The sequence below is a fragment of the Bubalus kerabau genome, chromosome X, assembly GCF_029407905.1.
Source record: "Bubalus kerabau isolate K-KA32 ecotype Philippines breed swamp buffalo chromosome X, PCC_UOA_SB_1v2, whole genome shotgun sequence".
Taxonomy (NCBI): domain Eukaryota; kingdom Metazoa; phylum Chordata; class Mammalia; order Artiodactyla; family Bovidae; genus Bubalus; species Bubalus kerabau.
This window is the reverse complement of record NC_073647.1, coordinates 145,395,737-145,422,482: the sequence shown is the minus strand read 5'-3', so window position 1 is coordinate 145,422,482 and position 26,746 is coordinate 145,395,737. Positions and strand designations below refer to the sequence as shown.

At 43.1% G+C, this 26,746-nt stretch overlaps 1 protein-coding gene across 4 annotated transcripts in view; it reads left to right on the top strand.

Moving 5' to 3' along the window:
• The window catches only part of MID1 (midline 1), a 195,360-nt gene that overhangs the window by 44,281 nt on the left and 124,333 nt on the right, over nt 1–26,746 (top strand). For 3 of the 4 annotated variants that reach the window (XM_055565029.1, XM_055565032.1, XM_055565031.1), the window contains exon 2: nt 12,512–13,227. In XM_055565029.1, coding sequence (XP_055421004.1) covers nt 12,568–13,227 — 660 coding nt within the window. In that variant the 5' untranslated portion in view covers nt 12,512–12,567. The remainder of the gene's footprint in view (nt 1–12,511; nt 13,228–26,746) is intronic. The other variant, XM_055565030.1, reaches the window with a different exon arrangement.

Below are 26,746 nucleotides of genomic sequence, written 5' to 3'. Positions count from 1 at the left end.
ACCTCCCTGGTGGTCACATAGTGAGGACTTCACCTTCCAATGCAGGGGTTGTGGGTTTGATCCCTGGTCAGGGTGCTAATACCCCACATGCCTCATGGCCAAAAAACCCAAAAACATAAAACAGAAGCAATATTGTAATGAATTCAATTAAGGTTTTAAAAATGGTTGACATCAAAAAAATAATTTAAAAAATGTTTGATGGACTTTGACATTAAAAAAAATGTTCTTTAACCTTCTTGGGTTGAGTCCAAATATCTGGTTGATAAATTGAATTGTGCAGGTTTGCAACCAATGTAGGTTTTTAATTTAATTTTTTTTTACACTTTCCTGATGATTTACTTTCGTTGCAATTTCTTGCCTTGTGCAGTGTGATAAGCGACATCCTTGAAAGAACTGCAGTGCAGGGCAGGTTTTTTTTTTTTTTTGCTTTTGGGAAGACGACTTCCCTTTCTTCCTTCAGACAATCAGTTTTTAAAAGATTACTTTCCATTCTTGATTCACTCTTTCTTTGCCATTCTGGAGAGTTAAATCTGGGACACTCATCACAGATTTGCTGTATGTGTGTGTTTATGTTTGTATTATATGTACATATGCCTGCAGTACAGCAGACCCAGGTTCAATCTCTGGCCCGGGAAGATCCCCTGGAAAAGGGAATGGCAACCCACTCCAGTATTCCTGCCTGGAAAATCCCTTGAACAAAGGAGCCTGGCAGGCCACAGTCCATGGGGTCACAAAGAGTCGGACACAACTAAGCAGCTTTAACTTCTGTATGTACAATATACACATATGATATGCCTATATGATATGCATGTACACAATATGTATACAATATACGTATATATAATATCTATACATATGTGTATATGTATGTAAAGCTTGCTTGTGAGTGTATGCACATATGTGTATATTTTATAGTTATAGTTTCAGTTGTTTCTCAGGATGACAGATTGTGATTTAGATCTTTCTCAAAGAAACAATGACTGCTTTATTGTGTCTATACAAGAGATCATGACTCCTGATATAGCATTTTAAAAAAAAGACTTCTTCTCGATAGTGTATTTTAATTCAAAAGATAGATGCAAGGTAATACATATATTATTTTAAAAAATAACAAAGCAGTATCCCGAGCATAATGTGATCACGTACTCAGAAGGAGGCTGAGAGGATCAAAATGCAAGGGAATCCTGTGCCCCTTGGTGACCCCAGGCAGTGGGCAGGCACGACTCCCATTGGCAGCGTACAAAGCTGGCATCCGGCGCTCAGCCGTCGGACACTGACCCGCTCTTGATCCCTGTGAGCAATGAGGGTACAGATCCTAGTGGCAAATCATGCTTTGGGGGTGGGGGGACTAGGCAGTGGGTATTGACCTGACCCAAGCTGCCTTTTAATTTGGTTCAGATGAGCACTGAATGGGCTAGGGCCCAGGGGAGCCACGACAGGGTCCGAGGAAAGGGCAGTTTGAAAAGCCAGAGAGAGTTTTGATTCTTCAACTCAGCAAGCCTGGCGGGGTGGATGAGGTGGAGCTGGCCTTCCTGGAATTGTCGCGTCGATTTTCCTGTTGTGTTTCACTGTTGACGCTCTCACAGACATACAGGACCGCTCCGGCACTGCCTGCCACCCACCATCTGGTCTCGGTGGCCTGTGTGTCATTTCGTGGGTCCCCCTCCTCTGCCTACGGCGATGTTTCTTCAAAAAGAACTAGGGTGCAGTCCATTGGTGGGTATTCAAGGCAATCTTTTTGTAAGAATCTGTGGAGATGCTAAAAGAACTCTTTCGGACAACTGTGCTGTTTCCTGTTTTTAACCTGTTTATCCGTCTTTCATTGGGATGAATGGCATTTCTGAGACTGTTGAGGGGGTTTCTTCACTCTTAAGACAGGGCAGAATCAAGCAGTTGTTCCTGGAGAAATCAGGATGGCTTTTTTTTTTTTGCATTGTCATTTGTGTCTTTTTGCTTATCTGCTTGTATAAATGAACTCCAGAAGGTGTATTTAAGCATTCTGTTAAGTAAATTTGGAAGACTGGGTTTCAATTAAAATAACCAGACAGTGTGACCTAGCTCCCATTTCTCCTTAATTTTTATCATTAAAGCCTGGATATCCCTGAAGACATCTGCCAGGCTTCCAAGTGATTCTTTTCAGGAATGTTCATTCATTATTAATCAGGTTGTGTGGGCAAGAGAGTATGTGATTATTTTAAAGAATGTCCTGGAGATCCAATTACTAAAAAATGAGCGAGTTCTAGACAGACGTGGATGGACAGAAAAGGGTTTGCGAACAGATTAATTCAATTTGCATGAATTCCACCAGGTGGGTGTTGACTGAAATTAAAAATTTTTCCTGATTTTCAGTTCAGGTATCAGGTAAAACATTTTTAACTCCAACACTCCTTAGAATCCAGATGAAATGACAACTGATTAAAAATATCTCTTGTCCTCATTAGTTATTTTAAAACTTGGGGCTAGTGCCTCAGTGCTTATCTGCTTGTCACTTTTTGTTTTTCCATCAGTTCCTCTGGTCCCCTACAATGTGGTTGGCAGAAATTTTCACTTGTCTGCTGTGATGAGAATTTGTGTGCTGATGGTTGGAGGTTAACCACAGTGATACTTCAGAGGGATTACCTTTAGAAGGTTATGGGATCACTTTTTTCACCCGTTCCTACTCGATGTATTATTTCTACTGTTGCTTTAAGAGCCTTTTTGCATTTTGACTGTTCTGTGCCGTAATTTGGGGTGGGATAAATTGTGGTATCAGTTTCTAGGCTTTCAGGTTGCCTTTACATTCAATTGGAGCTCCCTTGATCCCTCTTTCCATCCTATGGTTCTCTTTTATTGTGCACTTACTGACTCACCTGCTTCTCAAATCAGCCAGGATTCTAATGAGTAAAATAGTATTTGGGTAGTGTTTTTACTGTGTGGTATTTATAACTCAAAAATGAAAAACTAAATCAGGATAGAATATGCAGATATTGAGTGCTTGTATTACGTTTTAAAAATACTTGGTTTGTGGTGAATTCATCTGGGATGGAGCTCTCAGTTTTTACTGAGTTTCTGTTAGATCATGTTTGGGGTTTGGAGATGCAATTTATCTGACGTGAGACCAAGTCCTTTCTGAGTTTAGTCTCTTTTGCAAATCCTGCCTCACCAACTGAGGTTCAGTTTCAGTATTTTCCAATTCCCAAGTTTTTAGTCCTCTGAAAGTCTGTATTTCTGCTGATCCAAGATGAAAACATTATTCCACAGTCCTTTAAAAAATACTCCACCTATGGCTCTGGAAAAGAGAGAATCCTGTAGCAAAAATTCAGATGGCAGTAAGTCTGCTCAGTCTTAATTACTTACGTGAAGAGAGAGAACAGGAAATTGACTTGATCCTGTTTCTGAAATTTATGACTCTTGAAGAAGTAAATGTATGCATAGCATTTCCGAAGCTGTCTCTTTTTTCTGATACTTTTAGGAATTTCCTTTTCCAAACAAGTTTTAGGTGACTTGGTGTAATGTTGTGCAGTTTTGACGGTGTTTGTCCTCTCAGTTGCATTTTGGTAAAACATCAAGCTTGGTTTCCATACGCCAGAGCTATTTATGGGGAGAGATGGAGGAAGTGCCTTGCAAATCATCTGGGCAGTGGCTGAGAGTGACCTGATATTAACAATTGACCACAGGCCACCCAGTGTTGGTATCCAAGTTTCTTCCTTGGTCAGGTGACTCATTAATTTCCCTCATGGTGATGGCTTTCAGAACTGTACAAAGTGAGGTCCTAAAAGTAAAATTATAGGTGGCTAAAATGCATGTTCTTTTTCACAGTCTCCAAATGAGAAAAGTGATTACTTTTGATGGAGTATGCAGACATGACATAGAACACCTGTAGGGAAGCATTGAGAGTGGATTTGCCTTATGATTAAGACACCAATGTCTCTTAAGAGAAACTGGGAATAAAAAAGTCAGGGATGATGTGCTGATAATTGTGTGCATGCAAAGTCGCCTCAGTCTTGTCCGACTCTTTGCGACCCCATGGACTGTGGCCCACCAGGATCCTTTGTCTGTGGGATTCTCCAGGTAAGAGTGTTGGAGTGGGTTGCCATACCCTCCTCCAGGGGATCTTCCTGACCCAGGGATAGAACCCGAGCCTCTTAAGGCAGGTTCTTTACCACTGGAGTCACTTGAGAAGTTCACAATTTAATGTCTCCTTATTCTAGCGGGTGATTGAATTCATAGAATGCCCTTGGTCTGGAGATTCCTTGGTCACTTCTTGATTATATATGGGTGAAATTCCCATGAGACTTTGAACTGGAAAGGCTGCTCACCGACTTTGACTAGGGATTAAACTTTGCAGTGCATGCCATCTTCACAAGGGTCCTAGGTGTTTCTTCAAGGTGCAGGTTATGTTTGTCATAGCAGAAGTCAGTAGAGACTACAAGGACTAAAGCTGTGAAATCCTAAAATGAGCTACCGAGCGGGATGGTGGGAAGGCTTGTGACAGCAGAGGCAGGGAGTTAAATGTTTTCTCTGTGTTGACTTGTCAGATGAATAGTTTTGCGTCTTAATTCAAAGCAGAAGGCAAAAAAGATGAAACCAACATATACGAACCCTCTTAACTTCTGTCTCCCTGCTTTAGCACATTGATCCCTAAGGGCACTCCTGCTGAGTTCAGCCATCTCCCTTCTCGAGCCTAATACCATATCTGAATTCTTTCAGTCCCAATGACCTTGTCTTCTATTGGGAACTTTCTCCTCCCGACTCTTTGCTTCCGTATCCTGTACCCTGGACAAAAGAAGGCCTTTCTCCCTCCAGGAAAGTCCTCCTCCTGGAATGAGTGCTGGTTAAAGATGATGATACCTGGAGCCCAGAGGGAGCAGTGGCTTCTTCCGAGGCACCTGGGTCAGCCAGCTCACCATAAGCATCGCCTGGGTGTCCAGGTCCAGTCTCTCTACAGTGCTCACTGCTAGCTCTCCTGCAGGCTTTCTATTGATGAAAGTGAAAGTGAAACTCACTTAATCATGTCCGACTCTTTGCGACCCCATGGACTATAGCCCACCAGGCTCCTCTGTCCCTGAAATTCTCTAAGCAAGAATACTGGAGTAGATTGCCATTCCCTTCTCCAGGGGATCTTCCTGACCCAGGAATCAAACCCAGGTCTCCTGCACTGTATGCAGATTCTTTACCAGCTGAGCCACCAGGCTGACTGCTGATGAATTTTCTGTTGATCTATAGATGATTTTTCCTTAACTCTCAAAGGCATGAGTGTCTTATATCCAACTTGTATCATGCAGAGTTTTGAAGGGGGAGGTAGTCTTTTGGCTCAGGCTATCCATTCACCACTACTACTGCTACTACTACTAAGTCACTTCAGTCGTGTCTGACTCTGTGCGACCCCATGGACGGCAGCCCACCGGGCTCCCCTGTCCCTGAGATTCTCCAGGCAAGAACACTGGAGTGGGTTGCCATTTCCTTCTCCAATGTATTAAAGTGAAAACGCTCAGTCCTGTCCGACCCTCAGCGACCCCATGGACTGCAGCCTTCCAGTCTCCTCCGTCCATGGGATTTTCCAGGCAAGAGTATTGGAGTGGGGTGCCATTGCCTTCTCCAATCCATTCACAATTGGCCTCAAATTTCGATTATGAATGTTAGCTCCATATGAAATTCATGTTTGTGCTCACACATGCCTGCCTACATCAGTCCCAGGGCTAATCTGATGACTCATTTAAATCTGCGACTCATTACTGATCACTCTGTTGGGTACTAGGAAATACTCCTTTTAAATAAATATTTTAGTTGTTTTGTGAAGAGGATAGTTATTTTGTTTTGTGTCTTTCAGCTAAAGCTTTACTTGGCTAATGGTAAACATGTAAGACATGTCACGCTATTTAGAGCCATCTTTTAAAATGTTCTTCTTGTGGAATGTGAAATCCCTCAATACCATAGTGGCCAGGGCTCTTCGGACCTCTTGGAAACTTGTCTCTCATTTTTTAAAAAAAAGCAGAAAACAAAAGAAAATGGAGCATGAAACAAACAAAAAAAAATGACAAGAGAAAAAAGTGATTTGTGCTAGGAGGAAAAGCAAAGACAACTGCTAAGAGCAGAAAATGGTCCCATTTCCTGGGTCTCTGGTACAGGAGGTGAGTGATTGGGACTAAGATTAAAGAAGCAGCTTGGGAGAAAATTGGGCAAGGTTTTTAAAAGATAAGATGTCAGGACTGAGACTTTGGGCAGCAGGGAGCTGCTCAATGTTTTGTGCCTTTAAGTCAAGTCACCAGAAGAAATGATGATGCCAAAGCATGTTGCACAGGTGAAACTGAAAGACAAAAAGTGGGAGGCAATAAGTCAAATTAGAAGGTATTTGTGTTCTTGTGTAGGGTTTGTTTTTGTTCATTTGTTTTGGGCAATAGTGTGGGAATACAGTAGAGATCTGGATCAACACAGAGGCAGTAGGAACAGAGAAGTCAAAGAACTACTAAGATTTGGTATTTGCATGTCTTGGCTAATGATTTGGATTTGGGGAAAAGTGAGTGTATGGTTTCCTATTATGCTGTGACCAAGTACCACAAGCTTCATGGCATTAAAGAAGAACACTGGGAGTCATTAAGTCCGACACTGGTCTCACTGGGCTATAATTAAGGTATATCTACAAGGCTGTGTTCCTTCTGGAAGTTCTAGCTGTGGTCCTCATCTTTTTTGGCACCAGGAACCAGTTTTATGGAAGAGAACTCTTCTGTGGACCAGGGTTGGGGGATGGTTTCAGGATGATTCCAGGGCATTGCATTTGTGGCGCACTTTCTCCTAGTGGAACATCAGCTCCGTCTCAGACCATCAAGCATTATATCCCAGAGGCTGGGCACCCCTGATCTAGAGGATAATCTGTTTCTTTATTTTCTGTATCTTCTGGAGGCTGCCCATATTCCTTGGCTTATGGCCTCCTCCCATTTTCAAAGCAGTGTCTTATCAGGTCTTTTTCAAGTAGCATCATCTGACACTTCTCTCTTACTTCCTGTTTCCACTTTTAAGGACTCTCATGATTCTATTGGATCCCACTGGATGATGTAGGCTCATCTCCTTGTTTCAAGGTCAGCTGCTTAGCAACCTTAATTTCCATCTGCAACCTGAACTCCCATTTGCTTTGTAAGATAGCTTTGGTGGGGCAGGGACATGATTCTGCCTCCCCTGAGAGGGAGGAGTAGAAAATGAGGCAAGCCTCTGAGTTGTGCTAATCAGGAGAATGGAAGCACCATGAGGAGATACCAGGAAGCTTGGAGGGCAGATGGGTTTGGGACAGAAGCTACTGAGTCCAGTATAATCATGAGAGTCCTTATAGTAAATGAAGCAAGGTACTGTCCATGCTATGAGATGGTGCTGTGAGAGTCTCACGAGCCTAGGAATCAGAGAGGCAGTACATGGATGAACAAACAACCTGGACAGCTTTTTGATGGAAGGTAGGCTGGCCTTTTTAAAAACACCTAGGCCTTGTGGCTCAGCTGGTAAAGGATCTGCCTGCCAATGCAGAAGACTCAAGAGATGCTGGTTCGATCCCTGGGTCAGGAAGATCCCCTGGAGTAGAAAATGGCAACCTGCTCCAGTATTCTTCCCTGGAAAATTCCATGGACAGAGGAGCCTGGTGGGCTACAGACCATGGGGTTGCAAAGAGTTGGAAGTGACTGACTGTACATGCATACACACACAGGCTTGGCTTAGCTGGAGAAGTCAGATGTGTTTAGAGAAGAAAACCAGAAAAGCCTCATCTCAGTGCTACACAAAATGGGGAAGGGGAGGTAAAGGAGGCAGGGAGAGGTATGGAAAATAAATATCCGTTTATTCATTTTTCATTTTAAAGAAGTGCTTTCCTCCGAAGTCTTGAGTCTGTAAGAAAGTTTTGTGAAAAGATGTCTGGTGGCCCGCACTTCCCAGGATCCAGTGCTTAGCTGCATCCTGTGACCAAAGCCTGTACCGCTGAGGGCTGTGATTGTAGAGAATTGGAGAGAACATCTGTGGGCTACCTCAGGGACACACAGCTAAGAAAGCAGAGCTGTGGATCAGACTCCATTGTCTGGCCACCCGCCCAACTCTCTCCCCTCACTCTTCTGTGCCCTGTTATGGACCATAAATGGTGGACGAGCAGAGGTGTGAACTGTGAATTGTTTTGCATCCCTGGTTTGTTGCAAAGGTTCCCACGATGACCGACATCCTCCTCTGAATGAGAACCAATCAGCCCATTCAGAAAAATCTTGAGCTATAGCATTTCCTGACGGTGATATGCACGTCTGATTTCCTTCCATTGTAGTGAAGGCTAAGAGTCAATGTCTCTCTCTCTCTCTTAATTGGAGGCCTGGAAATCAAATTGCAGGAGTTCAAAAAAGAAAAAGATAACATTTTGCACAAAATCTACTCCCACTCCCACATCTCTGTGTGCTTGATAACCCCCTCTTCATCTTTAAAACCCACCTTGTATGTTGCCTCCTTCAGGAAGCTTCTACATCCTCTTCTCCCCCAGTCTTTTGTTATGTTGGATGACAATTTGTTTTTTCTCTCCCATAATAGACCACAAGATCACTGAAGGTGGAGGGGAGTGGGCAGGTGTTACCATTAGTTGTCCCAAGACCCCTTACCTAGAGGGAGTTCACTATTTGGTGAAAGAATGAATGGCATTTTCATGTCTCAAAAAAACAGGATTATTTTAAAGAAAGCTAGAAAATAAGCCATGCCATTTTTTTTTTAAGAGAAGGGAATGGCATCTGTGCTTAGTGGTAATATATTGTTGAGTGGTTTCACAAGAATATCGCCACCATGGGAAAATCTGGATAAAAGTAATAAAAATGAGATCTGCTGTAGACAGCAAGTCAAAATCCCTTCCTTTCTGGCAGCCTACAGGCCAGAGGTTCAGAAAAACGGCCAAATCTCACTTTGCATCTCAATATTTTGTCATCACTTTATACAATTAACCAACAGCATTTATAGCGTAGATACTTGTATAAAGCGCCACGCCAAGCACCAGGGCAATAAAAGAAAAAATGATCCATTTCTGAGCGGCTGCAATTAAATCATTCTTAGGTAAATTGCCCCTGAGGACTTGACTCACATCGTGTCCACGGATGGCAGGGTGGAATCCTGTCGTCTGGCATTTCCCATTAGCACTCAAAACTTGTATGCGCTTGTTGAGGTCTTATCCTGCCGGCGTGGCTATTGTTGCCAGTGCAGCATTTTATTCATACCTCTCTGAAAGTGCTCTTCATTTCTATTTTGTTGACTCTACATGTCTCTGTCTTCTAAAATACGGGTCAGCAGAATAAGATATGTACGCCAAACCCAGCTTGCTACCTGCTTTTGTAAATATAATCCCATTGGACAGCCATGATCATTCATTTCTGTATTGCATATGACTGCTTTTGCCTGCTACAGTGGCAAAATTGAGTCGTTGCAGCAGAGACTGTCTGGCCTGCAGTACCAGAAACATGTACTGCCTTGGCCTTGATAGAGAAAGTTTGCTGACCTCTGTTCTGACATATTGAGAGATTATTGAAAGCAAGGGTTATGTTTTATTGTTTCTGGGTTCAGCCCCAACATTGGTACTTATTTTAACTCAATCAATGAATGTTTGAGTCTTAATGTGTGTGAGACATTGTTTTAGGTGCTGGTGGTATGTCCCTCAAAGAGCAAAGCAAAGTCTGTGCCCTCCTCGATAGAGCCTAATACTCTAGTGTTGGGGCCATGGGGAGAGATGGAGCAGTGAACAAACTAATAGACTATGTTGGTGAATGTTATGGAAGGAAACAAATGGATATGGGGAAGACAGGTTGCCATGATGGGTAAATGGGTGGTCGCAGTGGGAGTAGGGGAATTCATTTCATGTGGGTTCATGAAGAAGATGACGAGCAGTCATTCCAATGACCTTGCCAAGGGGAGACAGGACGTGCGTGGTGCGTTTGAGAGATCACAAGGAGGCTATGTGCCCAGAGCAGAAGAAGGGCTGGCGTGGGAGGAAATGAGGTCATTGTTTGAGTCTGTGTTTTCTGGGGCTGGTTTTATTCTATGAACTTCTCCCTGAGTGAGATGGGAAACCCCTGGAGGCTGTAGCAGAGGCGAGGCAGGCTCTGTCGTGTGTTAACAAGCTCTTCTGAGTGGAGGATAGACTATGGAGGGCGGGGGGCAACAGTGAGAAGAAGCCAGGAGACCATTTAGAAAAATACTGTGATCATCCAGGTAGGGGAGGATGTTGACTTGGCCCATGATCATAGAGGGAAGGAGATGAGAAGGAGGCCTGGTTCCAGCTTCTCGAGCTAGCTCACTACCTAGCATTCAGTAAATGTCTCTTGAATAAAATGTCAGTGTTTCCCTTGGGGTCCACAGTGGAATCCCCTCTAGAAATTCTGACTGTGCTACTCTGGGATGAAATTCTGACACCTGCCTAAAAATGCAATCATCAAAGCTCTCCAGACAAGTTCAGTCCTCTGGCGAGATCTATCAGTAGGTGTTCTTGTTTCACCTGCCAACATAGTAGACCTAAGGATCTATCTTTTTCCTTTACTTGACATGCTTCTGCTGATGGTAAGTGAGAAGATATTTGACTGAGAGATTATTCTGTTTTCCCATGATTAACCAAAATGATGATTAATGGGTAAAACCTTTCAATTTATTCTAAGCCATCTGTAGGAAGGAGTTGGCCAGGACTGAGTGCAGATCATAAGTTTCTCAAAACAGCAGCCCTGGGCTTTCCATTGCAGGTCGTGCAACAATAAGCAATCTTTAATATTTCAAATCTCAGCTGCCCGTTTATCCTTTCTTCTATAGTTAATATCAGAAGATGGCTGGAGAGGTCTTTAAGATGCCAGGCTTCTATGAAGCCGGCAGCTCTTTAATTTTTCACAAGGCCGGCACATCCTTTATGCTTTTAATGATCAGCTACCGTTCGGTTGATAACGAGATGAGCATTGGTTTAACCAAAGCACACCATGGTATTTCTGAGGGATGCTGTTTCAGAGAGGGTGAGGGCATTCTAGAAACAGCGAATTTTGTAAATAAATGGAGGTGTGAATACAAAAAGGCTGATTGTCAGAATCACTAAACAGAGCTTCGGATGTGAAGCCTTCCCATGAATCCGGCTGAGAAAACCCCCTGGAGGGTGATTTGAACATCGCCTCTCCTGGGTGAACTGCACTACTGGGTGAACGGCACGATTCTCCCACAGTCCGCAGCGGGCTGCATCTAATGCGCCCGTCACTGTTGCGCAGACCTCTGCTAATGACCTTGAAAGGGAGAAGGTTCAAAGAGGCTTGGTTCCCAGGCCTGCTAATGAGCATGAGGCCTCTTCCCTCTTAATGAGCCAGGGTTTATGTGGGATTCTTTGCCCGCCCCTTTTTGAAGGGAAGGCAAGCGAGAGTTCACAAAGCAGCAAGTCTTGCCGTCAAGGGGAGCGTGCAGCTGGGCCACCCGAAGACAGCCTGGAGGGGAGCAACAAAGCTGCCAGAGGTCGTGCCCAGGCCAACGTGGCTCTGAGTGTGAAGCTGGACTCCTGCTAGCCATGCCTGTCGCTGGTTACAGTGACAAGCCCTTGATGGGAGATTTTAGGCTGGGAGGGTTGCTTATGGTCCATCAGCAGCCCTTTAAATTTCCTCTGTGGAGCGCGACTACCTTCAAGTGCTTTCTAAACTGTAATCGTCACCATTGTTATAACTTAGCAAGTGAATATTGTAGCCACTACGATCCTTGTTCTCATGAACCACATTGTTAGTACTCAGCTCACCACAGCCGCTAAAAAGGCCCCCAGATATTTTTCTCCACTTCTCTCTGCCCACCCACGTCCCACTGCTGGATTAAACAATAGAATTATTCAGAAGAGTAACAAATACATGCCAGAAACGTTGCCTCTATCACAATCATCTTTGTGAAAGTCACTTGTTTTTTTTCTTGGGGGTGTATTTGGGAAACTGACATCCCTGGTTGCAGCGTTATGATTGCCACTGAAACCACGCAGTTGATTTCATACACATTTCACTCCCGCTTCTACAATAACTGCCTTTCTCCTCTGAAGCCTGGTTCGGTATCACAGAGTAGCAGCCCTTAAAGCACATATACTTAACATGTCAACTCATAAATGCAAGGTCATGAAAGACTCCGTAGTTCATTAATTACTGTTTCTACATTTTTGTTTTAAAACATAAGGAAAACTTGGCCATAACACAATAAGATTATTGTGATTAGATATGGAAATTACAGTTTCAAGAACTTGCCGGTTTGGAGGGAGACCCTTTAAAGAACAAAAGTGCAGAAAAAAATATACATTAAATTAAAAAAAAATGCTGCTTTTGGCGACAGGAACCTTGAGGAGATGTTAGCTGATATGCTGGCTTTGGGTGTTCTCCCCCCTCCTGCCCCCGCCTTATTTCCCCAGTGAATAGAGAATTATTTGGAATGTACACACATTTACCCTCCCGTGACCTGTGTGCGGAATTATTCTGAGATGCACTCAAAGCTGACAGCCCCCCATGGCTGACCCCCTCACGCCTAATCACATCTTACGTTCTGTTTCCAGATAGCTGATCAGCTTCCTTGGATTTCGCTGATGACCCAGGAGAGCTTTGCCTGAAGATGGAAACACTGGAGTCGGAGCTGACCTGCCCTATTTGTTTGGAGCTCTTCGAGGACCCTCTCCTGCTCCCCTGCGCACACAGCCTCTGCTTCAACTGCGCCCACCGCATCCTGGTGTCACACTGCGCCACCAACGAGTCCGTGGAGTCCATCACCGCCTTCCAGTGCCCCACCTGCCGACATGTCATCACGCTCAGCCAGCGAGGTCTAGACGGGCTCAAGCGCAACGTCACTCTCCAGAACATCATCGACAGGTTCCAGAAAGCCTCAGTGAGCGGGCCCAATTCCCCCAGCGAGACCCGCCGGGAGCGGGCATTTGACGCCAACAGCATGACCTCGGCCGAGAAAGTCCTCTGCCAGTTCTGTGACCAGGATCCTGCCCAGGACGCCGTGAAGACCTGTGTCACTTGCGAAGTGTCCTACTGTGACGAGTGCCTAAAAGCCACTCACCCGAACAAGAAGCCCTTCACAGGCCACCGTCTCATTGAGCCCATCCCGGACTCGCACATCCGGGGGCTGATGTGCCTGGAACACGAGGATGAGAAGGTGAATATGTACTGCGTGACCGATGACCAGTTAATCTGTGCCTTGTGTAAACTGGTCGGGCGGCACCGAGATCATCAGGTGGCAGCTTTGAGTGAGCGCTATGACAAATTGAAGGTTAGTCCGATCCGCCTTAAGCCAAACCCCTTTGTGCCAGCAAATGTCATGGAAAGAAAAAGTGTATTCACTGCTAGCTACGTGGCAGGTGAAGGTTGTCTCTTCGCCTTTTGTTATCTGATTCGTTGTAGCATGTTTTTTTGGCAGCCTGGCCATGTTACACAATAAGAGTATCTTGTAAAAGTTGACTGCTGCTTGTAATGTTAGCGTTGTCAAGGTGAGAGTGAATTCGGAAAATCTGGATTATTTTCAGTCCTTGTAGTTGAGAGAGAGCAGGAGAGAGAGAGAGAGCAAGAAGGAATGGCAGATAAAATCTGGGTTTAGGCATTTGTGGGGGCATTTATTTTCCTCACTCATTTCACTGGCATCGTACTAGTATCTAGTTACTGCCCAAACAAAGAAGAGAGGGAAGAGGAATACCAAGAGCAAATGTGGGATTTTAGAGGACATGTGAACTTTTATTCCCAGAGTAAATGATATCCAGCTTACTGGTGGACTGGAGTGTTCCACTTGTCTCGGATTTATGAAAGAATTTCTTGTCATGGAAGCTTTTTAACCCAGTAAGGGTAGGGGCAAGTATGTGTAACTTCATTTTTGCCCTGGAACTCCGAACCGAACTCTGGCTCGGGGAATGATAATTAATATGACTATCCATCTCATTTTAAAAATCAGTCTCTAAACATGGAGAGAAGGCCCCAGGGGAGAAATAAGCCAGGTCTCCAGGTGTCTGTTCATCTGTGGGCGGCGGTGGGTCTAATTATTGCAAACTCAGCCGAGTGAGTTTGCTCTGATCATGAGACACTTCTGTCGATTCTGTTCACCAGCTAATTTTAGATCATAAGATGCCAATTAAAAGGAAAGGAAGTATGAATTAAGAGCTTTGAGTAAATATATATTGAAGTCCTTCCTCTCAGGACACACAACACCATGTTGTTGAGCAAACACAATGAATCACATGATCAAAAGCATTACTGCTCAGAGCAGATCATCACCTCTCACTAATAGTTCCTGTCACTTTTTCTCGCTGCTGTTGTGGGCTTGTGTTTATGGGGACCATGTCATGATCTTTGCTTTCAAACGTCATTTGGGGAACAAACCTATCACCTGAGCAGCGTGCCTCACTCAAAGTATTCATTGATGACTAGTACAGATCAATCTAGGAAGTTAAGCCCGAGGATGGGGGCGATACAGACAAGGGAAGACAGATGCTGACTGGATTTCTAGTGTCATGCACAAAGGTGGCCAAAAGCACACCTCCCAAGTTCTTAACAGCAAAGCAATGTGTGCGTGAATTGTGCTGCTAAAATTCTCCAGAAATTGCTGTGGCTATCAGATTTTAGAAACTATGATGATCCTTCTGCCCTTTTTTTGTTGGGGGACAGAATGTGTAGGATGATTGAACGTTGGCGTTCCTTTCCCCCTCCCTTTTTTAAAAACTGAAGTATAGTTATTTACAGTGTTGTGCTGGTTTCAGATGTACAGCTAAGTGATTCGGTTTTATATATTTATATATATATGTGTGTGTGTATATATAATACATATATTATATATATGTATGTTGTCTTTTTCAGATTGTTTTCCCTTATAAGTTATTACAAAATGTTGAGTAGCATTCCCTGTGCTGTATAGTAGATCCTTGCTGGTTGTCTATTTTATATATAGTAGTGTGTATATGTCACTTCCAAATTCCTAATTTATTCCTCTCCCCAACCTTTCACCTTTGGTAAGCATAAGTTTGTTTTCAAAAAGGTAAGTGTTTTTGCTTTCCAAAACGTAAAGCTGCCAGATTGGATTTTTTTTCTTTATAAAAAAATGTTTCTGTAATTGGGTTAACACTGCTCTTAATGACCACGTGTGAAAACACCACACTGAGGTTCGATATTCAGCAACTCCAAGACTTGATATTTAAACTTGGTATTTGAGTTCTTCTCATTACTTTTGTCCCATCACAGAGGAGTCCTTAGTTATTTACATCTCCAAATTTAAGAGGAGACACTTACGTGCTCTAGCCCATTTTGTGATGAAAATGAAATTCTTCAATTATGAGCCCTGAACACTTGTCTAATCAAGCCAGTAGGCTAGTGGTCATTTATACTGTCACCAGGAGGGCTTGACAATTTATGATCCTGGTAGATTTTATCTTCTAATTACAGAAATATAAGCATATAAACAGCACCCAGAAGGCTGAAACACATTTATAGCTGCTCAACAAAGTATGCTTATAAGCATTTATTTACAGCCATTTCACAAAATATGCTTATCAGCATTTAAACAAAGAACATGCTAGCATAGCCTGTTTGTTCTAAAACATGCCACTTATGTTAGAACAAAAAAATCATAGAATAGATGACATTTGGGTGTCCATGGTATTTCAAGACCTAAGTACAGTCTAAACATCAGATTTTTTAAGAAAGGAATAGCATACTGAAAGGGCCAAAACAAAAAAAAATGGTATTTTTGTTTATTACTTTGACCTGAGAAAGTAAATGAGTTCTGTTAGTATATTTTCCTGAGACTTGAGCATCACTTACAAAAATGGATTTCTGATGATATGGAAACAAAAGCATGGAGAAATTTGAGGGTGCTTTCACTCATAATGTGATAGATTTGCTTTACTTACTTGAATATGTAAGGACTAAGGTATCTGCTGTTTGAAAATTTTTTTTTTACTTCTGTTAGTATAAGTCCATTATTTGAAGAAAAGGAATTCTGCAGTGATCATGAGGAATAATTCTTTTAATAACACTCAATAACTTAGAGGGATATTTTTTCATTAGTTCTCAGTATACATGTGTTGATATAGAGGATTGGAATATACTTTTGTACATTACAACTATTTTTCTAGACACAAAAGGAATAAAAAGGAAAACTTTCAGCATATAGAATTCACGCAAATAAAATCTTTCACATCATTTGAAATCGCATCAAGTCAAGAATCTAATGATGCTTTCAGAGACTGTGCATTGGGAGATAATCATAAAATATTGAAACAAAGAGAAAATTAAACTAGCATTTCCTGAACTCTGTTTTAAGATAAAAAGAAAAAAGTCTTCCTGGCAAGTGCATCTCTAAATGGAGGCTATCATGATGTGGACCTTTTCACATCATTTTAATTGAATTTTAAGAAGCCTCTCAGTGCTCCAAACTTGATTCAAAAGTTTGATTAGTGAACCAAGTGACATATAAGAGAATTGAATAGAATGCATTCCAGAGTTTTCAAGAAATTACAATTCAGTAATTTCTTCTCCTCTGTTACACCATACAATGTTGGAGCTCTTGTTTCTTTCCTCTGGTCCCACCTATAAAAATGTACAAACCCAGAAAAATTGATCTTTATTTGAACTTCAATTTCAGCATACTCTGACTTCAAGTTAGCTGAAACTGAAGTTCCAAATCACTGTTTTGCTCTTCTGACTCTGATTGGCCTTCTTTTGGCTGCGGGAGTTAATTTGCAAAATAATCCCTTTCAATGGGTCATCTCATTATAGTTTTATAATAGTTTGATAAAGGTTCCAGTTAGATCTCAGCCTTCCTATGTAGCCCTTCTCTTCTGGAGGTAGAGAGATGGGATTTCACTTTTGGGCTTCATTTATAGATCGTGTGGGGCTCTATATTTTTGAAAGTCTTCTACTTTATTTGCCATTGGGGAAGTTGTAAGTGGAATCTGAGCTAGACTTTTTACTTTTTCCTTAGAATTTCTATGACTTGTTACTTCTTTGAAAATAGTCACTGGTAGAGTGCATGTTCCAGGGAAAGAGTGGTGTGTGTGTGTGTGTGTGTGTGTGTGTGATGCATATGTGGGTAGAGGCTGGGGATGCTGCTACATCCTACAAGGTGCAGGATGGGCCCCCACCACGTAGAGTTGTCTGGTCCCAAATCTCAGCAGTGCCCAGCTTGAGAAACCTTCATCTGTGGGAAGAATTTAGCATTTATCACTGCATTGATTTGCCAGGGCTGCTGCAGCAAGGGCCCACAAACTAGGTGACCTACAGGAAAGGAATGTATTGTACATTTCTGGAGACTGTTGTTGTTTAGTTGCTCAGTTGTGTCTGACTCTTTGTGCCCCAATGGACTGCAGCCTGCTAGGCTCCTCTGTCCATGGCATTCTCCAAGCAAGAATACTGGAGTGGGTTGCCATGCCCTCCTCCAGGGGACCTTCCCTACCCAGGGATCGAACCTGTGTCTCCTGTATCAGCAGGCAAATTCATTACTACTGAGGCTGGAAGTCTTCAATCAAGGTGTCAGCAGAGTTGATTTCCTTTTGAGGGCTGTGAGGGAAGGATGTGTTCCAGGCCTTTCTCCTTGGGTTGTTGGTGGCTGTTTTCTCCATATATCTCTTCACATGGCATTCTTCCTGTGTATTTATCTTCGTGTTCAAATTTCCCCTTCTTGGCATAATTTTTTTTGGCTGCCCCACATGGCATTCAGGATCTTAGTTCCCCCATCAGGGATCAAACCCATGCCACCGACATTCGGAATCCTGAGTCTTAACCACTGGATGGCCCAGGAAGCCCCAAATTGCCCCTTCTTAACAGGACACCAGTCATATTGGATTAAGGGCCCACTGTACTCCAGTATGACTTCATCATAGCCAATTATAGCTTCAGTGACCTTTAAGGTCGCATTCTGAAATATTTGGGGTTAAGACTTCAACATACGAAGTTTTAGGGGCCACAGTCCAACTCATAGCAATGACTTACTCCAGTGTATACCTGGTTATCTAGTCAATTGAGCACACAATATGTCTCCCTTGATGATTTAATCACCCTAAGTTAGGCAGAGACCTTTGGCTCCCACTGCTCCATCACCCACCTAAGACTGACTACAGGATCTTGCAGATAATGAATTCCCAATAAATATTTGTCAGCTGCTTCACTGATGATCAACTGTTAACCCTACTTGAAAGCTTAAATTCTATTCGTAATAATATTACAGATATTCATTCTGATATATGATGAAGAATTCTGTAAGATAATTTCTTAAGATAATTTCTGGGCTTCCTTGGTGGCTCAGATGGTAAAGAATCCGCCTGCAATACAGGAGACCGGGTTCAATCCCTGAGTCAGGAAGATCCCCTGGAGAAGGGAATGGCAGCCCACTCAGTATTTTTGGCTGGAGAATCTCATGGACAGAGGAGCCTGGCGGGCTACAATGCATAATCACAAACAGTCAGACAGGACTGAGCAACTAATGCTTTCAACTTGAAGATAATTTATAAATAAGAGCAGAGCCAGATATACATTATATTTTATCCACCTGGACATGACTCATTATTCTGGTCTGTATTGCACTTCATTGGTTTAAATTTAATGGTATGAATTTTGATAAACTAGATCTCAAATACTTTTCACCTTTGTTATATGCTCCTATATGATGGACAGTTGACAGACCCATTATACCTACTGTTTCCTTTATCCTCCCGTATCTGAGATGTAGATTTTTTGGAGAGGTCATGCAAAAGTAACTTAGTGTATGCTTCATAAAGGCAATGTGAACAGGAACAGTCCCCCTCCTCCCTGGAGCTTATAGTTTAGCAGAGAGTTCCAGTAGGTAAATATTTTCTCTGTTCGTGGGAGGAAACTCTGGGTACACTGTACCCAAAGGAGGGACACCAATGCCAGACCTGAGAGACTTTAGAGAAAGGCTTCCTGAAATAAAGGCCATTACATCTACCATTGCCAAGCTTTTTATTAGAAAACTGACAAATTTAGTAGACATCCATAGATTCTTTGGTATCATTCTTTTTTATATTTTCCACCTATGACATCCCTTGTGGAGCCCTGTATCTTTTTTCAAACGGGTTCACAGTAAGTCTAGGCTAGATTTTAATCTAACATGTAGATCATGACATTTTGTCACCTGATGCCACTGGGGATATGTGAATGTCAGACATATGTCTTCCAAAATGTTTTGGTTATATGAGTTCTCACCTGTTCCAACTAGCCCCTTCAAATTTCTATTCTGCTTATGCTTATTTCATGGGAACAATTCTTTAGTTTCTTTAGAATCTTCCCATGTGACAAAATACAGTTTCCAAATACTTGTGAAATATGTTAAAGTTGTATTTTAATTTTCTCAGTTGGGTACAAAAACTTTTTATGATATACAGAGTAAAAGAAGACATTTTGAGGGATATGTTCTTAACAGTAAACTTAAGGCTCCATCTTTCTCCTCTCTCCTTTTCATCTCTTCCCCATGATGAATCCCCTTTCCCTCCCTTACCTGCAGAGAGGACTGTCTTACCACCTGATGATTTATTATTGGGATAATTTCTGAGGAGTTCAGAGAATTCTGGGAAATAGACAGGTACACAAGGTACCTCTAGTCATTTGATTGTGTAAAGAAATGTAATTCTTGAGCATGTTTCTTAGCTTTAGTTCATTTGTTGTTGTTGTTGTTGCTTTGTTCAGTTGTGTTCAATTCTTTGCAACCCCATGGACTGCAGTACACCAGGCTTCCCTGTCCTTTGCCATCTCCCAGACTTGGCTCAAATTCATGTCCATTGAGTCAGTGATACCATACCACCATCTTGTCCTCTGTCATCCCCTTCTCCTCTTGCCTTCAATCTTTCCCAGCATCAGTGTCTTTTCCTATGAGTTGACTCTTTGCATCAGGTGACCAAAGTATTGGAGCTTCAGCTTCAGCATCAGTCTTTCTAATGAATATTCAGGATTGATTTCCTTTAGGATTGACTGGTTTGATCTCCTTGCAGTCCAAGGGACTCTCAGGATCTTCTCCAACACCACAGTTGTAAAACAGGGCTAATAATGTATTTGTTGTTGTTCAGTCACTAAGTCATGTCCAACTGTCTGAGACCCCATGGACTACAGCACACCAGGCTTCCATGTCCTTCACCATCTCCCAGAGTTCGCTCAAGCTCATGTCCTTTGAGTCAGTGATGCCATCCAACCATCTCATGCTCTGCCACTCTCTTCTCCTTCTGCCTTCAATCTCACCCAGCATCAGGGTCTTTCCCAATGAGTTAGAAATAATGTACTTACTTGCATAGAAACATGGGAGAGCAAAATAAAATGTTTCACACAAACCATCAGTATTGTGCCTGGCAATGTATTAGAGCATAAAAACACTGCAATAATCCAGGAGGTTAGAATGGCATGATGGTTACAATGTGGACCTTTGGGGCACCCTGCCTGACAGTTGTTTTTTAACCATTGCTTGTTTTATTTGTATGTGAGATAAGGGTCCACATTGTTGCTGTCATGGGTTTTGTAGTTCTGTGTCTCAAGCTCCCGGCGAAGGGCAGAGGCATGAGAGTGAATAAACACTTGTTGATGGACAGGTGCATTAGTGATGGGTTAGAGAAGTGCTTTGGGATGTGGAGGAGGAAGAACTGACTCTGGTTTTTGAGTAGACAAGAAACCTTGCTCCAGGGTGGTGGGCTTTAAGCCGCCTTGACAGATCAGTGGATTATGCATCAGAGAAGAGTGAGGCGTTCCTCGGGAGTGGGGCCAGCAGAAACCTGTTGGCATGAATTGGCAAGACAGCTTAGGGATTCTAGACAATGCTGGCTAAAGCCCAGGGTGCCAATGGAGGGGCCCGGGAGGGAGGCCGTTGGAAGAGTCCTATTGGGGGCAGGGTGAAGAGTTTGAGTCTTTGAATGCCAGGTTAAAGTTTGGGGCAGTTTTCTTCTTCTCTAGAGAATAACACTGAAGGAATTTTGTTTTTGAGAGAGAGAGGCTGATGTCATGTATATTTTATGAAGGCAAGGTCCAGTCAGGGTATCAGAAACATTTAGGGTCATTGTGTCCACAGAAGAAATAGAAGGGGGAAAAGTTGTTCACATGACTTTAGATTTTTGTGGTCTCATTTTTAATAGGCAAAGTGAAATACTATCATAGGTCAAACCACCCCCGCCCCGACACACACAGACATACACACACTCAACAGAAACATGGAAACCAGTGAAAGTCAATGTCTTGTCCTTGAAGACCAAGAATAGGAGTGATCATTGATGATTGGCTCTTGACTCCAGACATAAATGCAATTCTTTTCTGCCTTTCCTTCCCTGGTGGCTCAGATGGTAAAGGATCTGCCTGCAATGCGGGAGACCTGGGTTCAATCCCTGGAAGAAGGCATGGCAGCCCACTCCAGTATTCTTGCCTGGAGAGCCCCCATGGACATTGGAGCCTGGTGGGCTACAGTCCATAGGGTCACAAAGAGTCGGACACGACTGGGTGACTAGGCACACAAACACACAGCGCAGAGATACACTCGAGATGACGTGTGCTGATTTCTTCTGGTTTTTTGAGCTACTCTAAGGCAGATGTGTTCAAATCTCTAAATGCTGACCGCAAACCTCAGGAATGTTTTATAGTCAGATATGACCTTGAAGTTTATGTTGTTTCATCCCGATTCTGCAGATGAGGAAATTGGAGAGGAGGGTGATAAAAGGGGTGGCCCCACATCACCTGGGCAGAGGCCTTTGACCTAGGACTAGAGCACAGTTCCCCCTGCTGCCCTCTTATTTTGGGTCTCTTTGGCTCCAGCTTTTCGAGTGATTCCATCACTTCTGAGGTTTCCTTTTGGGTTTGGAGACTCAGTTCAATTCAGTTCAGTTGCTCAGTCATGTCCAACTCTTTGCAACCCCATGGACTGCAGCACACCAGGCTTCCCTGTCCATCACCAACTCCAGGAGCTTGCTCAAACTGATGTCCATCATGTTGGTGATGCCATCCAACCATCTCATCCTCTGTCGTCTCCTTCTCCTCCTGCCTCAATCTTTCCCAGGATGAGGGTCTTTTCCAATGAGTCAGTTCTTTGCATCAGGTGGCCAGAGTATTGGGGCTTCAGCTTCAGCATCAGTCCTGTATGAATATTCAGGACTAATTGAGGTGGTGTGTGGTTTTACACACAAACCTGGCCAGGCCGTAGTCCACCATCATAGACGGTGGCTGATGCCTCGTGTCATTGTTGTTCAGTCACTAAGTCATGTCCAACTCTGCGACCCCATGGACTGCAGCACATCAGTCCTCCACTATCTCCCAGAGTTTGTTCAAGTTCATTAAGTCGGTGATGCCATCTAACTATCTCATACTCTGCTGCCCTCTTCTTTTGCCTTCAATCTTTCCCACCATTGGGGTCTTTTCCAATGAGTCAGGTGCCTCAAGGGCCATCCAGAAAGCTGTCTTAAGATAGCTCCATGCCGATATTTTCTCCAGCTGAGCCAGTGTACTTAGACTGGGTTGTCTTGAAGGGCCAGACCTGAATTCACACAGATGTATCTGAGATGACCTCAGGAACACCTCAGTAGAAAAGATATGCTCATGTGGAAACCAGTGGATTATCACAGCAGCTTCCATGGGCTCACTGGTTTACCCCTTAGAGTAATTTTTCCCCCCGAATGTCCCAATATGTAGATAACTCATTTATTTTATTTTAAAGAATAATTTATTTGTAATCGATTTTATTCTTGGCTGCACTGGGTCTTTGTTGCTGCTGGTGGGTTTTCTCTAGTTGCGGCGGGTCAGGGCTCTTCTTGGTTGCAGTGCAGGCTTCTCACTGCGGTGGCTCCTCTTGTGGAGCTTGGGCCCTCGAGTGCAGGGTCAGTAGTTGTGGTGCGCAGGCTTAGCTGCTCTGCAGCATGTGGAATCTTCCCAGACTGGGGATCAAACCTGTGTCCCCTGCACTGGCCAGTGAATTTTTATCCATTGTACCACTAAGGAAGTCCCTCCTTCACTTTATTTAAGTGTATAAAGTGAGTCCATATAAGTGAGGAGTATCTATTTGTGCATAGCATTTCAATTTAAGTTATAAAAGTTTTGAAAGAACACAATTCATCTTGATGAGGTACGAAGTTAAAGCTAGTAGGATTTGCTGAAATTACTTTTACTGAGTATTTTTTAAAGGCTGTGATATTCAGAATCCTTTCATTCTCTGACACTGGCAAATAAGAAACTAGGTCATTGTTAGAAAGACTGGTAAATTTTTTGACAATGGATAGGTAAATAATAAAGAGGACACAGAGTAGCCTGAGAAAGTGAATGAAGCTAAAGACTGGATATATTCTCTGTATGTGACATAGGCATTCTGGAAAAATCTGATAAAGCTATTTACAAAGTCCACTTAAAACTTAATTCACTTTATGTTTTAGATTTTGGGCACACTACTTAAGGACTTCGCCTACCCATGAGGATAGCTTTTAGGCTGACAGAGGAGAATACATTTTGCATTTCTCATCAAAAAGGAAAATGCTTGTAAAGTGCCTAGTCTAGTGATTGGCACATAGTAAGCGTTCCATGAACATGAGGTATTATTATATCTGGGCATTTACTGTTACAATAAAGGCTTCATTGGTGTAATCCAATCGTGGCTTTCCTGACAGTATCATAAATTACTCAGTGGTTATAGGGTCGATTTGTGTTTCTGGCTGACATGGGAAATTTTGAACAACCCTCGAGGGAATTATAATTGGGTGGGAACTTTGATTTGTCCTTTTTATCCAAGCAGAGTAGTAAAATGGACTCTTAAGAAGCAGTGAGTTGTGGACTCAAAAGAAATGGCTTTTAAAACAAGCACCATTTTGAAGTTCAGGGCAGCCTGGGCCAATCACAAGCTCCGTTGGCTAGCTTTCTGTTTTGTTGTAGATCGCCTTGGGTGTGTGAGTGAAGGATGGAGCTGGGTAGCCCTGGGCTCCCTGTCAGCAGCCATCACCCTTAGAATAGGAAGAAGGAGGGGTTTCAGTGTTGGTTAGGGCTGGGCACAGAGGAGAGCCCTGAAGGGAAGAGCTTGCACAAGGACATAAATGCCTCCAGCCCCTCCTGTAGCGGCCCTGGGTGTTCTGTGACGTTGGGACAAAATGCATAGAGCAGAGAGGTCAGCAGCTTGTATCTACTTTGCTGCCTATTGGGGAAAACAGTCAGGAAAATAATGGATTTTATTCATGTGGAGATAGACCAGGTTCTTATTCCTGAAACAATATGAAAATTCTGAAAAGCTTCTACCTTTTTCGTGTCTTTATAGATGATTTTTTCCCCCATCTGCTTTATCAAATTCTGCCTGTAAAAGAAAAAGAAAAGAACCCTTATTTATTCACCCAAGGAATATTTGTGTTTGGCTAAGGAGATAAGCCCCGGGTAAACTCTGGCAATGCAGAAATGAGTCACAGAGACACGTCGTTGCTTCCATGGTCTAGACATAATTATAACATGCGATAAGAGCATAGAAAAGGGTTAGGAAAAGAAGTCCATGAAACTCAGTCCATGAGATAGTTTTTAAAATGACTCATAGTCCCAGATTGCTGACTTAAGTGTTGCTCTGTGGAAATTGTGCTGTGTTTGTGATCCCTTGCTCAGTCATGCATGACTCTTTTGCGACCCCATGGACTGTAGCCTGCCAGGCTCCTCTGCCCATGGAATTTTCCAGGCAAGAATACTGGAGTTGGTTGCCATTTCCTCGTCCAGGGGATCTTCCCACCCCAGGGATCAAACCCGCATCTCCTGTGTCTCCTGCATTGGCAGGCAGGTTCTTTACCACTGTGCCACTAGGAAAGCCTACTCTGGAAATTGCCTACTTCCAAAAGCTGAAGGAAAAAATACATTTCAAGGAGAAGCAGTGTTCAGAGAAGACAGCAAGGACATTTGCACTGTGCACTTTGGAGTAGCTGTCAGGGCAACATAGGAGGACTCCAGTCCATGAAAAAATCTGGGCCAGACCCTTTCTTATTAAAGGTCTGCTGATCACAGGTTGAATTGTAGCTCTTCTCACATGCTTTCCTCAGAGGTCTCCATTTCCTTCCTGAACAGGGCTCATAGGTCGAGTCCATATCCAGGGTCGGGAGCCATTTATGTCATTTCCACTGTGAAAGGGCCCATCTCTAGGAAGACGGTGTGAGAGGTCACCAGAGGAAATGCCATTGTGTGGCCCAGCCAGCTGGGGGCGTGGCTAGCTTTATCTGTGAGGGAGTTTTTGCGAACTTTGGTGTTAGGATGAATATCCTGGCTTGGTAGAGAGATTTATTTCTCAATCCTTTGACCCTTTCACGTGGCTGTCCAGAGCTCAGCTGCTCTTGGTTGGTGGCATTAGATTTAACGCTGAGAGGAGTGAAATGGGCAGGCTTTCCAACTCATGCTCAGTATGGCCTGTCGCTTCTGGAAGATCAAGGAGACCCAAGGTCCCTGCTTCCCAGGTGGCTCACTGGTAAAGAACCCGCCTGCCAGTGCAGGAGACAAAGAGACGTGGGTTCAATCCCTGGGTCAGGAAGATCCCCTGGAGAAGGGCATGGCAACCCACTCCAGTATTCTTGCCTGGAGAATCCCCATGGACAGAGGAGCCTGGTGGGCTACAGTCCGTGGGTTGCAGAGTCGGACATAACCATGCACGCATGCCATGCCAAGGTCCCCATACAAACTTCACCCAGGAGCTGGGTGATTTTCTTGCCCCTGGCCTGCTGAATAAGGCTTTGGAGGGTCCCAGCCAATGAGGATCTTACCCAATTATAACGGTTCAGCTCATCAAATGAAGTGGTTCCAGTTTCTCTTTTATTCTAGAAACTCATCTGGAAACACATTTGGCAAGGCCACCATGCTGCCTTTGTACCTCTAGACTAAAGTCCTGTAGGTCAGTGCTGGGGGTGGTAAGGGAGGGTGGTAAGGTAAGGGTAACTCTCTTTCAAGATGCTGCTTAAAGTTGTTTTACGATGTGGTTCAAACATATTTGTTTATTCAACACTGAGAACCAGCTATTACCAAGAGGAATAATGAGCATTTGCAAATCTCCAGATTGACAGGTTGCAAAGCACTTTCGAGTATTATTTGATTCTTGAAACAACCATGTATCCCCTGCAAAAATATGAGAATGTTAATACCTGCTCATTAGGGATCTTGGCAGGATTAAATGAGATAATATAGGTCCAGGTATCTAGCTCAGCATCTAGTGGGTGGGAGAAGCTGCATAAATAGGAACCTCCTTAACCACTTGGAATGTGAGGACACGGAAATTAAATAGCATTAACTGTGGTTAGAGAAATTGAAGTTTGGTGTTCCGACCCAGGGACCCTATCTTGGCCCTAACTAATCATCACCTATGATTAAGGCAGAAAGAACTATGGCCCAAACGTGCCCCACTTCAGAAAATTAATGAGAAGGAAACAGAGCTTAAGTGATGGAGAGACAAAGTGCTTTTGCCTTAACTTCTGACACAAGGGTTGCCTGGACACAAGAAATTTCCTTTAAAGTAGTAACTAAATTGAGGCTGATCTATTTTTCCATTCTGATATAAATAAAGGAATAAAAATACAAAAATTAAATATGGAAATCCTTATGGAATAATTTTTATTTACTTACAGTCATGTTGAATTATTCAGTATTCACCAGCTACTCAATATATTAGCGTTAAATGAAGGAATGAATGGGTCTCTCATGGTCTCTAAATTCATCCCATCACTTGAAATGTGATAATTCATTTGCTGTGGTTAAAAATGTAAATTTAGCATCTTGGTCTATGAGTTTGACATTTCAAATCGCTTAAGAGACCTAAATGAGTTCTTACTCATATTTAGTTA